The following is a 14,186-nucleotide window of genomic DNA, read 5'->3' as shown; positions in this document are numbered from 1 at the left end:
CACCTTCCCTAGGAATTTGTAAAAGAAATTATATAAGGTGTGTTGCTAGGCCACAGATGAAAACACAAGTGTCTTGGTTAGCAGGAAGTGCCTCCTGCAACCTCCCTGTGCAGCTTGAAAAGCTGTATTCCCATTCCTACTTTATCCCCAGTGATATCTGTGTACTATAAGAAGGTTTATCTGCTGTCCCAGCACAAAGGGAGCTGACATGACCTGGTGACAGGCCAGGTCAATTATTCACAATCCAGAGGGTATAATTTACAACAGATGGGGGATGCCCACAGTGCCTTGTGGGAATGCAAATACAGACACATGCTGTCCACCTCAAGTAAGGATAATTTGCTTTGGTCTGCAAATTTTCCTGTGGACATAGGCAAAGTCACCTGACCACCTTCTGAGGACAGCTGAGCAGTCCTTTGGTACCAAACTCCCCAGCTCTCCTTCTTGCTGAAGTTAGGTGTACAAACTGCTCTGATTCTAAGGCACTTTGTAAACCCCAAGATAAACAGAGGGAGGTAGAAAACAGGGAGCTCATTTATGAATCTTCTCCCTGCACTTACACCTTTCTAGAAGCCCTGTACCGGGTGCTGGCAGGGCCATGGCTCTGGGCCAGGTCTGGCTGCCTGATGAGGAGGTGGCAGCCAGCTGCAGGATCCCCATCTGTGACCTTCAGGGCCCAGCAAGAGCCTCAAGGCTGCAGCTCCTTCCTGCTATCTCTGCTAACATGACAGCAAAAAAGTCAGTAGAAGAATAAGGACACTTTTGGTATGCACTGGCCGAGGCAGTTTCAAATGAGCACTGTGCTTTAGTAAAAAATATGGTTTATTATTTAAGTTATTCTGTAAGCAAAGCATCATGGCTTGCCTTTTCTTCACAATGATGGAGGGCATACAGAACAGCTGAATATGCAACTGCTGTTTAATTCAAGACTTAAGCAGTGTCATTAAACATATTTTCTTGCAGAGAAAAATTACTTCAATAGCAAATTGCATTTGTCTCACTTGTGAAAACACAGTTTATTAAGGGTGTTGCTTCTTCTATTTTGTAGGTGTTAGTCTGGCTATTTAATTAAGGGTCTGACAGTATTTTCATTAAAATATTTTCATTTTTCAGGATGTGTAAGCCTTAAAAATTAAAGCTTAATGGGTGAGTCTTCTTTTCACAAGCCAAACAGCACTATAACGACATAGCTACCAAAAAAATGAAAAACAAAGGAAAATGAAACGAAAAAGAGATTATATTTCTAGGTTCTCAGAAGCCTCAGGGCAACACCGACTGAAGGTGCATAAAGACCTAAGTATATATTCTCCTGCACATATGACATTAATGAACATTTTTCCAGATTAGTAACTGCTAAATTAGTAGATCTCTGCATTAACATATGAACAGATTGCTGCAAATGTAAGCAATAATTGAGTAGTTGTACCAGATTGCTGCTGCTTAACTGCAACGCTTAGCTTCAGCTCTCCCCGTTTAGGAGGTAATCACGACTTCAGGGTTTATTAGAGCAAAAACGACACGCGTTTGCAGCCAGCTCTCCTAGGTGCATTCCCACCTCAGGGAACACCTGCGGCTCTCCAGGTAAATCCTGTGCTCGCAGGCCGGTGCTCCAGGCCGCACCTTGGAGCCCAGACCGCACAACAGCGGCGGCTCGCCCCGAGTTTTAGGGTCTGCCTTTAGAACGATGTGCCCCAGACCCGGCGGGTTTGGGGCTGTGTGGGGGGACGGGAGCCCTGAGGGCCGGCGGGGTTTGGGGTGCGTGAGGGGACGGGAGCCCTGAGGGCCGGCGGGGTTTGGGGTGCGTGAGGGGACGGGAGCCCTGAGGGCCGGCGGGGTTTGGGGTGTGTGAGGGGACGGGAGCCTCAGAGCCGGCGGGGTTGGGTGTGGGGGACGGGACCTGGGGCCGGGGTTTGGGGTGTGTGGGGGACGGGAGCCCTCAGAGCCGGCGGGGTTTGGGGTGTGTGAGGGGACGGGAGCCCTGAGGGCCGGCGGGGTTTGGGGTGTGTGGGGGACGGGAGCCCTGAGGGCCGGCGGGGTTTGGGGTGTGTGGGGGACGGGAGCCCTGAGGGCCGGCGGGGTTTGGGCCGGGGCAGGGCCCGGGCGGGGCCAGCCGCGTCCTCCTCCAACGGCGCCTTAAAGGCGGCCGGGGGGTGAGGCGGCGGTTGAGGCTGCCATGGCTCACAGCAGCCCCGTGGTGAGTGCCTAGGCTAGGCTCGGCTCAGTTAGGCTAGGCTAGGCTAGGCTAGGCTAGCGGGGTCTGGCCTCTCCTTGCGGGACACTGGGGACAGCGATGAGCATGAGGAAGTCGCCTCCCGCCCACGGCCTGGCCAGGAGCCGCTGCCCGTTCGCTGGCGCGGGAAGCCCCAAGGACGACATCGAAAGCTTTTTTTTTTTTTTTTTTTTTTTTTTTTTTTTTTTTTTTTCCTCTTGAAAATGTCCGTTTGTGGGCAAAAGCGTTGTGGCAGGGGTTGGCTCTGGTTAGCTGCGGGGTGCGAGGGACGCTGGGCAGGCCGGCGGTGCCAGGGAGGGCGGCGGAGGCCTTTATGCCATGGCGGGGTTTGGCCGCTGCCGCCTCTCCCTTCCTGGGGCTCCCTCAAAGGATGGGTATCCCTTGGGGAGGGAGCCTTGGAAGCTTTGCTGGAATGGGATGTGGATGACCCCCTCCTGCCACCCCACTGCACATGAGTGGAACTGGAGTTGGACAGTTCCTGCTATGGCTGGCCTGGTTCTGGCGAAGGAGTGTAAAGGGATTTAGCTGGAGTACAATAGCGTCTGTGCTGTGACCATTTTTCTCTAATTTGCAAGCATGTGGTGTTTGAATTTTACAGTTGCTGTGTGCCGTTTTTATATAGCACAATAAATATTTGTACTCACTGTAGTTTGGCAATCCTGGGGAGAGGAATAGGCCCGTTAAAAGATTTACGTTTAGATTCTCTTCTGGATTAGCAGTGAAGGCAGAGCATTTGACATATGGGCTGATCAGCAGCTTTTAGTGTAGAGGCGCAAGAGAAAATTTTTTTTTCCCTCTTCATCTTTCTAGTATCCTCAAAAAGTGCTGGGGGACTCTTTGGAGGTTGATAAACTCTGATAAGAAATTACACGAGTATGGTTGTTGTAAAGCAGTTGTGTTGGTTGTTTTTCCAGAAAGTGTAACATGTTACTTCTTTATCTCTTCTTTTCTTTGAAAAGAAATTGTCATTTGCACTTTCAAACAACTTTGAATAAATAAAATATTAATTTGATATTCTAAAAAAAATATTATTAATCCAGAATCTTGTAAGGTTTCCTAAAATATCTCAGCTTCATTTTTCACCTTGTGTAGGCTATTCTGGTGGTAATGAGAGTCAAGATTAATAAGATTTAAATTGATAAAGGCTCATTATCTTACATTTGCATTGGAGTGTAGAAATCTTGAAGCTCATGTGTATCTGCTGGCCGGGTCTGACTGGAGGATTAGGATTTAATCACTGACATCATGGGCAGAAGAAGGAATAAAATGTTCTGTTGGGACTCCTATTGTAATGTAAGATGAATGATCTGTATTGATAAAAGTAGTGTTCAGATTTCCAGTTAGGTTACTATGTAGCATCAGACTTTCCACAAAGAGAAAACAAAAAAAAAAATCTCAATTACTTTTTGTGGGTTCCTCACATTCTGCTTCTGATGGAACTGGCAGGGTTCATTTTTAATAGCTTGTATTATTGGTTGCCCCGTAGATTAGGAGCAATGATTCTAGTCTGATACAATGGGGTTAGACAAGCTTGTTTGAAAATACAGCACAACAATGGTTTTTGAATGTTTCTAGGATTTTCTTAAGCATGTATCAAATTATTGGTAGCCTAAACAATAGTTTGAGGCTCAAATTCAGTACTTTTTTAGAGTGTTAGATTTAAAAGAATGAGTGGATTTGCAGACCTTTGCATTTGTCATTCAGTTTATGAAACCGATCTGTTCATGCTGTTCAGTTTGTACCAGCAATTTATGAAGTAAGATTACACTTTTTGCTATCTTTTCAAATGATTTCATGTTCATCTTAACTTGAAAACATTTATTTTTTTTTCCTAATGTAGCCTGAGCTGTACAAGTCCATCATTGAAGATGTGATTGAAGGTGTGCGGGAGCTCTTTGCAGAGGAGGGTGTAGAGGAGCAGGTTCTGAAAGACTTGAAGCAGGTTTGTTGGGTCCTCTTGCATTAATAGCAGTTGGATTTGTGTTTTTCTTTTGAGATGATGGACCTGTCCATTTCCTTGCCCTCTAAAACATGCAGACTTTTGCCCTGACTTAAGAGTTACAAGTGTCCTGTGAGTGGTGTGGGGGCTGCTGGGAGTTGAAATTGGTTAGTTTTTGCTGCCTTATTTGTTGGATAGAATCAGTCAATTTACTCTTGGAAAAGCTGGGAATACCTCATTATCTTTTTTGATGCAAAATTTTGATTATCTTTTTTTAAAACAAACAAAAATTTGTTTTTAAAGCTGATGTGTGTTGACCTTAATAATCTTCCTGCAGCTTTGGGAAACGAAGGTGACACAGTCTAGAGCAACAGAAGGCTTCTTCAAACACAGCCACTGTTCTCCACGGTTCAGTCTGCAGCTGCCGCACAGTTCTCACAGCGTTTTGCAGACTTCAGCAGGTCAGATGTCGTTGGACACAGTGCATGCAATTTATGAATATCTCATTGATTTAGGGATATTTTTGGAAGACTTGAAATAATCTTGGTTTGTGTCTGTATTTTATGCATATATCTAGCTTGATGTAGAACAGTAATTATTTGAAAGCTGAATTTAACCAGTAAATGATGAATTAAACTTTAATAAATTAATAGGATTCTCTCTACTTGCTTTTGATCAGCTGCTCATTTCCAGTGGCAAAACATGTAGAGAGCTTTAGCCTCCTTGTCTGCAGTCCAATAGTGTAGCACTTCAGTTGCAAATTTACCTGCAGGGTTAAGCTCCTGCTTCCCCTTTTAATGTGTGTCCTGATGTGCAGAGGTTTTATGGCTCGTTTGTGCCATGCAGTTCTGCTGTCCGGCTGGGGCTTAATCTCATTCTCAATTTGTTAAAATGTAATCCCTTGCTCAATCAGAAGAGAGGAAGCTTTTTAGTTTATCTTTCAGTTACTTTTTCTAAAAGCAGCATTCCTGTTGCAGAGGAGTACTTGACTTTCACACAGTCTCTGACATCAGGACCTGTTCTTCTTAATAAGGTCCAGCTGACCACTGTGGTATTGTTGTGGTAGAGTGTAGTACTCAGCTGAGACTTATCCCAAAGTGAGAGGCTGTTAGGACCTTTGCCCATGAAGGACAAACCCCATATGAGATGATTTAATGAAAATCCTAGTTTATTTCAAGCTCGGGCAGGCATTCTTTATCAGTGGGGTTCTTTACTTTTTTTCCTTCCTTTTTTTTTTTTTCTTCCTTTCTTGTGTTTGTTTGGGTTGTTTGTTTTTTTTTTTTTTTTTTTTACACTCTTCCTAGTTGAATGAACTGTTTTTGAAGGCAGGTGTTTTATTAGTTCCATGTGACTAAAGAGGATATACTTTTGTGTTTGCAGGCTATTGGAGGTTTTATATTTAATGAGCCTTTGCTTCTTACTCTTAAGTTTTTAAAGAGCAATACTAAGGCCAAGCAGTCTGGTTAAATCTATATGTTTCTAAAAAGGGGATTTGAATTGCCCCATGGCTAGAGATTTTCAAAGTAGTTAAGGCTACCTAAATTGCTTCTAAAAGCCCAGGAAAGTTTTCCCTTTACCCTTTTTTCTCCCATGGAATTCAGTATTGGGCTCTGTTGAAAATCTTACCCTACTGTTCCTACTTTTAGCATCATTGGATTTGCTCTGCTGTGATAAAACTACTTGTATGTTTTCCTCAAGTTGACAAAGCAATACTTGTGCTCACTAATGAGGATGAACTGAAGTTAGATTGCTTTAGTTTCATCCAATTTGCTGTAAATTACTGAATGATAACTGCATCCAAGAAATTAATGTTTTTTGTAAAGTGGCTTTTAAAAAATTTTTACAGCTTCTTACGTCATCCAGGCTGGCAGAGGTTTTCAGCATTTCACAGCAGCAAAACTGGTATGTAGCTGTAGTGATGTTTTACTTCAATTTTGATTATGTTGGACTCCTAAATTTTTAAAATTGTTTTCCAGTAATTAATAGGCTTCAGGAGGGAGAGTTGTAACACTGCTACTTCTGTTGGAGCAGTGAAAAAGGATGGGCTGTACCAGCTGGTTCTGCAAAAGTGAAGCCAGAAATGTTGGAAAGACACAGCTGCCTGTGTTTAGCCCATAGGATGAAAGTGTAGTGGAAATAGCCCAGCTACATATAGTTTTAAAAGAAAAAATTTATTACTGGTTGTTAAAATAGTGCATGGCTGGGAAATACTACCACTAGGGAAGCTGGGAGCAGCATTATCTGTGAGGTGTAGAAATCATCCAGAAGGAAAATGAGTGTTTTTATAGTTGACAGGCTTGGAACTCTGGGCATAGCAAAATTTCTTTGGGGAGCAGCCACTGATTGCCAGAGCTTGATGAACTTACTGAGTGCCTCCTCAAGCTAAGTAGCTTGTCAAGTTGAAATATATTATTGGGAAGATGTTTGTGCAATATGTGCATTTCCTGATTTAAAAGTTGGATTTCCTCAGAAGAGCTAGATTGAAAGGGAGGTGTATATCCAACTCTTTGCTTCCCAGGAGGAAAAGAGACAATGAAGTGACTTCATAGGCTTAGGCAAGAAACCTGTGCTGTGTGGAGTAATGCATAAATTTAGGCAAAAGTGACTTTGAGTAGAAAAAGACCTTTCTGGATGGTGGGTACTTGAGGGGTGTATGGAAAAAGTTGCCTTAACAAAAGGGGAGTGTGATAGCTGGAAAGCAAGAAACACCTGGGGTGAGCCATTGCTCTGTCAGTGCAGAATACTCTTCATCTGTCTAAATCTCGGAAGCATGGTGCAGCTTTCCAGTGGAGATGACCACAGGGAGGCCCTCACTCCTGTTTCCCATGGATACTCCAGGTGTGGCACTCAGTGCCCTTTCCTGCCTAAGCCCAGCTCTTGTGTTGCAGGGGCCCCCACGAGTGGGTGTGACTCTTGCTCTTCCTTCGTGTGTTGCTTATCCTTTACAGATGCCAGCTGGAGTGATGCTGCAGCCAGCACCAGGTAAGGGTAACAAGGAGATGTCAAACCTGGCAGTGCCCTGGGGGTGTTGAAGGACAGTCCCAGGGACAGTAGATGAAACAGATGAGAAGTTAAAGTGTAGGGTAGAGCCAGTTACCCTCCTCTTTGTACTTTGTTTTTGTAGTGGCTGCGTGGGGGAGGTAACTGCAGTGATTAGTTGGTGTGTCAGTTTTACAACTCATAACAAGTGTTTTCCTTTGTCAGCCCAAATGCAGGTATCTCCTTTCCTTGTCTCTCTGGGACAATCTTCTATGCTTTCAGAAAGCTAAAAGTACTCTGGTGCTTCAGAGACAAAATTGATTTCTTATTCAAATAAAATCCAACTATCTATTAACCTTTTTGATCCCATTCTTTTGGTGATAACACTGCCTGTACTGCTTGTACAAAAACTGCCTGTACTGCTTTGGTGTGATCAGTGGAAGGCTTAGTTCAGTCATTGACTCTTTTCTCAAACTGTTGTTCTTTGATGAAAACTGATGTCTCTAGTTATCTGTTTCAGGTGTAATTCCTGATGTCATGAGACCTGTGGACTGGTACTAGTAACTCTGTCTGTGTGAGCATGTATGTGTCCCCACAGAAGAAAAATCAAATGAAATTTGAAACTTGGCTCTGGGATCTCAATTCTAACACTGATAGTGATAACTTTAAGCATTCAGTATTTGGAGTGGTTTTCTTAAGAAAAGCTATATAAAATAGGGGTTGTTTGTTTTTTTTTAGAACTAAAATTATTTTTAGGTATTATCTCTAAAAAAACTTTAAGTTTTTTAGAGAGAATACCTAAATGTCCTTAAAAGGATGAACTCTCCTTGTAGCCATGGACTCGTTTAGTTTCATTTTGTATTCCTTAGTGTCTGGAATGACTTGGAACAAATTAAACCCCAGGGTATTTATTTATTTATTTATTTAAAATCCAGTATGTAGTTAAATTATCGAACTTAATGTCACAGGGTACTGTGTAGGCCAAACCCAAAAAGAGGTACTAAACATGATGGACTGGCAGGAAGCCGTGACTCAGAAAGCTTCTGAATGCCTGATTTTCAAGGGCTGGACTTGTGCTTGAAGAAAGTTTTGTTTTGCAAATGTCCTTTTTCTTATGGTTTGCCCTGGTGTTTGCTCTTGTTTTAGTGGGAACAGGTCAGTGGCCTGGATGAGCCTGTAGTTTCACCTGCTGAAGCAGTTTTGAACTCTTCTTTCTGCAGGGCAGCTTTACAAGGTGAATGTGCCTGTTGTGGTCACACAGGCCTCAGGAGATGGAAGCATTCTCCACTACCCTGTGCAGCAGATGTTTCATCCCCTTGGGCAAGCTTCAGTTCTGCAGGCCAGCGTTGCCAGTGTCACACAGCTGAATGCATCTGCTGCCCATGCAGCTGGTGAAACACTGCAGCCCCAGGAGACTGCTCTTCAACAGGCTGTGCTGTATAAACCAAGCTATGTGGAAAAACAACACGTGGAGAACTCAGCTACCTTGGTCCAGCAGCCTTCTGTGAGTGTGCAGGAGTATGAAATTAATGCAGTGCTGAATCAATGCAGTGAATCCACAGAAAAATTCCAGCATGACAACCTTCACACAGCTGTGTTTACTCCAGAATGCTCTGAAGGACTTTTTATTGATGAATCCTTGGCAAGCAGCTCAAGTGGTGTCCTGCTGGATGTGGAGGGGCAGCTGGACATGGAGCATCCAGAGCTGCTGCAGCAGCAGGTGTCTGATGATATCATTGACCTGATTATTGCAGGGGAAAGATTGGATGAAAATACATTTCTAAAGGATCAGGGCAGTGTGGCTTCCTCTGACAAGGTAAGGCCTTTTGTTTCTCAGCTAATGAAGCATCTGTTAGAGGGGGTTGTTTGAACACATTTCTAAGTGACAACTAGCACCTCTAAATGATAAGAACAAAAGTTATTTTGCTTTTATGGTTCAGTGTTAAGCTTGTTTAGAATAGCAGTAGCTGACTGCTTTTTTTTTACATTAAGAATTTTTCAAAACTACTGGGTAAGTACTGTGATGAGAATATCAATTTAAAAATACTGAAAAATGTAATGGCTAGATAGAATGTGTAAGACTTATTGATTACTTTTGAGAATCATGAGGGTTTTTTGTGACTATGCAGACATGAAAGACTCCTTGAGAGCTTCCATATCATTCTGGCACTGATCTGCATATGGATACTGGTCAACTGTGGGCAAAGTGCTTTTGCAGGATCAGCTGGGATTAATTTTGTCTTGTAATGTGTGAAGAGCATTAAAGATGTATTGAGAATGCATTCAGGATGAAAAGTCAAATTTGATAAGTGAAAATCTCCTTGAAGAAAATGTATTTCCTTGGGGAGAAAGTCCTGGATAAACTAGAACTCAGCTAGAGCTATGTGGGAAACTTGAGTGATTTTAATTAACAAGCCTCTTTCCTGACCTCATCTAATTTTAGTGCCAGAAATTATTTGCAGATGTTTGAAGTTCAGGCTGGCTTAGTGACTTTGAGTTGTAGTGCTCATATGTGATTGAGACAAATTTATTAAATGCAAATTTAATGACAGTAATGCCAAATGTCTGTAAATAGAAAGTGTAATGTTGCTTCTCTGAACTCTGATGGCAGCACGATGAAGACTGTCTGTAGTGAGAATGGGAGGTCAAAACAAAATGTTCCTTTCCTGAACTAGAAAGAGTATGTGGATGGGAATTAAGTGCTACAATAAAGATTTAATGAGAAACTGAGGATAGCTGAAACCTTAAAGCCCTTTTATGCTCCTGTGAATGCTCTGTTTAGGAATTCTGTCACTTTTATGAACAGCAACTTGAAGTACTGAAATATTTACTGTCTCTCCCAGCTTTTTATATCTTACTTAAACAAAGCATTTTGAATGAGTTGAGGGAGAGGGATCAGTTCCTCTTGACTTTTATTTCAAAAATGAAAAATGCTATTTTTGGGGGTAGAGGAGTAGCTTCCTTTTTTGTTTTTATGGGAGGGTTATTTTTTGCAATAGAAATTTTAAGTGTCCACTTGATTGCCTTTGTTTTAGAGTTGTTTGAGTACAAGGGTATTTAGAGAAAAGGGTAAGAATTTTTTTTCTGTATTGCTGAGGAATACAGAAGCGTTTGACCTGCGTTTCATATAAGTTACATGCAACACAATGTTTACAAATGAACTCAGGTTTTACAAGCAGTAGGACTTGAAACTCCCATATTAGTGCTTGTTGATACATTAAACCAAAGTGTCAGGCTTTGTGCTGACCATGGGTGGTGTTGATTCACAAGCTGTCCCTGGTCTCTTTCACTGCTGTCCCACGGAACCTGCGGAGCAGGCGGAATCCAGTTTACCGCTGGAGAAAGATCTCTGCAGTGACATTGAAGGCATAAGTCAGCTCGATGGCACCGGGGATGTTTCTTCCAAGGAGCAAATACCACATACAAAAGATAAAGAAGAGAATGAATTCATTGGCTTTATTGATTCAGAGGATCTAAGAGTTCTGGATGATGAGGAAGATTATGATGAAGAATGTGACAGTTCTTCAAACATAGAGTCCAGTGGCAGTGATGGGGATAATGAAGACCTCCAGATAGACATAGTTGAGGAGGTAATTTACTTTTAAACCTTTAGAAGCCCATAACAGTATTAGATCTCTCAACTATTGAATTGCTGGACCTAGAACAGTTCCTGGTTAGTTTGATCAGGGCATGCACAATGAAGTTACAAACCTCTGGAGGTAGGAGGTACTGCAGAGAAATTACTTGAAAGCTCATTATGAGGAGTATGAACAAATGAAAGTACTGTTGGAAAGTCATTTGTTTGTTGGATGAATTAAAATACTTAGCTATCACAATTAAAGTTTTATTGTAAAACCCTGGCCTCAGTGGAATGGAGCTTTTGACTTAAGTAAGATATTATTTAAAGAATTAGATTTAAATAAGATCAGAATACAAATCAAAGTTTCCTTTCCTTCTGAAGGACCACAGGGAATTAGACAGAGAACAATGTGATACAAGAACTTTGTTCTCTGTTTAATGCCCTACATTTGTTTTAATGCCCTGTTAATGCCATAGGTTTTCCTTTTTTCTTAAAGATATGCAATTTTGTATCCTATGGGTTTGTTTACAAGAGCATCAACTTGTAGCATTTGGACTTCACATAAATACAACTTGATCAGTATTTCAGTTAATGGGATCTGCTTTATCACTTAGCAGTTTTGCTTTTTTGACCTGTGTTTTTTTTTAGGGTGTTTTATGCAAACATGTAAAAGGTACTTGTAAATGAAGTTGGTGCAATGTAGACTTCACGGACCCCAGGCCTTTATTTTTGCAATGGTAACTTTATTATTCTGGGAATGTTTAATTCCAAGTATATTCAATGCTATTCTGAAAGAGTGTATAAAACAGAATTTTAATCTCTAGGACCCCTTAAACTCTGGTGATGATGTCAGTGAGCAGGACATTGCAGACTTGTTTGACACCGACAATGTGATAGTTTGTCAGTATGAAAAGGTACAGTAATACACTTTTATCTTTGTTCTTTAATCATCCTAAATAATACCTGCAGCAAATCCATCTCTGCTCTCCTGTCAGTGCCTTTTGAAGAAACTCTAATGCTGTGATGGAGTGCTTAAATGATATGTTTAACTGACAATAGTCTGAAGACTTTCCTACTGTTTTCTGAAAAGAGGATAATCATAATGGGCTATTAAAGAAAAAGGGAACAACAAGTCTGGCAAAAGTATGATTTGTAAAGATGCAAAAGCTTGTTTATTTCCTTAACTTTTAAGTAAGATCATCTCCATGGATGTATGTGGACATATTCAGCTGTGAATTAAGGCTTTTAAAAAGCATAAAGAAAGAGAGGTGTGTGTACTTTCTTTTCCTTTTTTTAAATTTGTCTTTAATGCTCACTGAGAGATTCTCCTACTGGAATTTTTTCATGTCTGAGAAACAAAGTAGTTGTTAAGTGGCTTATTGTCCAGCTTCATTTTAATGTTTAAAATTCAACCTTACTTTGAACTCCTGAAGATCAAATTTAATCCTTTTGGCTATTGTATGGTTTTGGATGCTTGCATGTCAGTAATTTAGAAGAGAAAAAAAGGGCATATTTTAAAGGAAATATGGAAAAATGTGTCTATAGTTTAAGAGTGTGCCTTGACTTTTTTTTTAATATTCTTTCAAAAGAGCCAAGAGATGACTTCTTGTGTGTCTAAATGGGCCTGCCTTAATGGTTGTGGTTTAGGAAACAGAGAGGTGCTAAGAAAATTGTCTTTATAAAACTGTGACAGATTGACTGTTCCTGGGATCAGTTATTTTGGGAAGTTATGGTGATATGTGTAGAAAATGCCTCTAAAATGAAGCTATTGGTTTGTAAGTTATGGTGATATGTGTAGAAAATGCCTCTGAAGCTATTCTGTATTGTATTGAAAGGTACACCAAGTTTTGCAGCTTCAGAACTCAGACATTACAGTTGCTGTAGGTAGTGCATACAGTTATCTAGAGCAGGTTTTGTCTGAAAAAAGCTGAGAAATTGCCTGAAAATCTAAAAGAAACTACTAGGAAGGTCAGCACTGGGCATGCCTTATAGGAAATTTAATATCAGATGTTATTAGAAATTGAGAGTTACAGAAGCTGGGGAAAGGTGTTGGCAGCTTTCCCCTTTGCAATACAGATTTAATAAAACATAGGCCCAGTAGAAAGTAGATAAATCCAGTTATGTCTTGAATTTCCTTGTTACCTTTAAGACAATGTTGGTGGTAAAATTGCTGTCCTGTTTCTTTTCTTTCTGGAATTGAAAACTGATGCTGGCAATTCAAGGAATTTTCTAGGGATAGTTAAAATTCCTTTTTTTAGTACTAAGCAAAACTTTCTGGAGTATGGATCTCTTTGCAGGCATTTAAAAAGAAACAGATTATGCAAATTTTTTCTTTTTTTTAAAATTTAAATAGCAGTATTTGCTTTCAAGCCAAGTTTAGGTGCTTTTAAAGCCTGTTCCTAGCACCTCTGTGTCTGCAACATTGCTTTGCCATGTGGCAAGGAACACATTGCATTTTAGTTAAGCTAGACTGGTTTGCTGTGTTTTGGGATTGCCCTGCTACTGCTCTCTTGTCCTGCTGGTGTTGAGCTGTCATAGGTAACACTTTTTAGGGGGAAGTTGTGGGATAGGAGAGTGGGACTGGATGGGATAAGATGCAGGAGGTTTCTCTCTTGTGGGCGCTGGGAGTTCTTTATAAACTATTGAAGTAAGATGCTTCCATTGAGTATTCCATTTAATATTTTGGATCATTACGATTTTTAAATAAAAACCAGGTGTGTAAAACAGGTTGTGCTTAAATCTTGTTGTTTTTTTAAATGACTGGTCTAATTTATATTTGTGATTTCATTAATTTTGATTGTTATTTTTCATCAGATACATCGAACTAAGAACAAGTGGAAGTTCTACTTAAAAGATGGAGTGATGTCCATTGAGGGTAAAGATCATGTTTTTGCAAAAGCCACTGGAGATGCAGAGTGGTGAAGCTTCACTCCAGTATGTCCTTGAAGGCTGTGGCATTATTTGCTTACAAGCCTTCTGTGAAATATCTGGACTTTCTATTGTTGTGCCATAAAAAAAACCCAAAAAAACCAAAAAAACCCACCCCAAAACTAAAAGAAAACCAAACCCCGAAACAACAAATTTGCAATGAAAAAATATGCAAAATATGTGTTGTTGATTTCTGGTGTTAAGCTGTTTAGTTTGCAAAGCAAACCACTGTACTGTTAGCTACTCAGCTGTCTTTGCTGTTCGTTTCTCATTATTTCATTTTTTCCAATGAAGAAGCATCATTGGAGTGAATAGCTTTAAAGTTTAAAGTGTTATATCTGTTTGTAATTCAAGAAGGTAAAGAAATACTTAGTAATTAATAAAGAACTACTTATTGATTATAATCAAATAAGTTTTAGTTCTGTTTTTTTTCCCCAGCTCTTAAAAGCTGAGGTATGAGTTGAAATATAAAGTTACATTGTTATGTTATTTTTTTCAAAGGCTTTTGAGTTGAAAAAAAAAAAAGCAAT

At 40.6% G+C, this 14,186-nt stretch overlaps 1 protein-coding gene across 1 annotated transcript; it reads left to right on the top strand.

Annotated features, from left to right (window-relative positions):
* The first annotated feature begins 2,141 nt into the window (after positions 1–2,141).
* Positions 2,142–13,753, top strand: GTF2A1L (general transcription factor IIA subunit 1 like). Its single transcript, XM_050972582.1, has 9 exons — positions 2,142–2,194; positions 4,071–4,172; positions 4,507–4,630; positions 6,016–6,071; positions 7,058–7,151; positions 8,369–8,966; positions 10,450–10,738; positions 11,553–11,642; positions 13,543–13,753. The coding sequence occupies exons 1-9, from the start codon at positions 2,174–2,176 to the stop codon at positions 13,648–13,650; spliced, it is 1,482 nt and encodes a 493-aa protein (XP_050828539.1). The 5' UTR covers positions 2,142–2,173; the 3' UTR covers positions 13,651–13,753.
* The last annotated feature ends 433 nt before the right edge of the window (positions 13,754–14,186 follow it).

The sequence above is a fragment of the Serinus canaria genome, chromosome 3, assembly GCF_022539315.1.
Source record: "Serinus canaria isolate serCan28SL12 chromosome 3, serCan2020, whole genome shotgun sequence".
Lineage (NCBI taxonomy): Eukaryota > Metazoa > Chordata > Aves > Passeriformes > Fringillidae > Serinus > Serinus canaria.
The sequence above is the reverse complement of the archived record's forward strand: the minus strand, read 5'-3'. Positions and strand labels throughout refer to the sequence as shown.

Bases quoted from the DNA above. Each gene is read 5' to 3' on its own strand.
- GTF2A1L (XM_050972582.1), top strand. From the start codon at position 2,174: ATGGCTCACAGCAGCCCCGTG. The intron at 4,173-4,506 runs GTTTGTTGGGTC...ATCTTCCTGCAG, and splicing joins TTCTGAAAGACTTGAAGCAG to CTTTGGGAAACGAAGGTGAC. The intron at 11,643-13,542 runs GTACAGTAATAC...ATTTTTCATCAG, and splicing joins TAGTTTGTCAGTATGAAAAG to ATACATCGAACTAAGAACAA.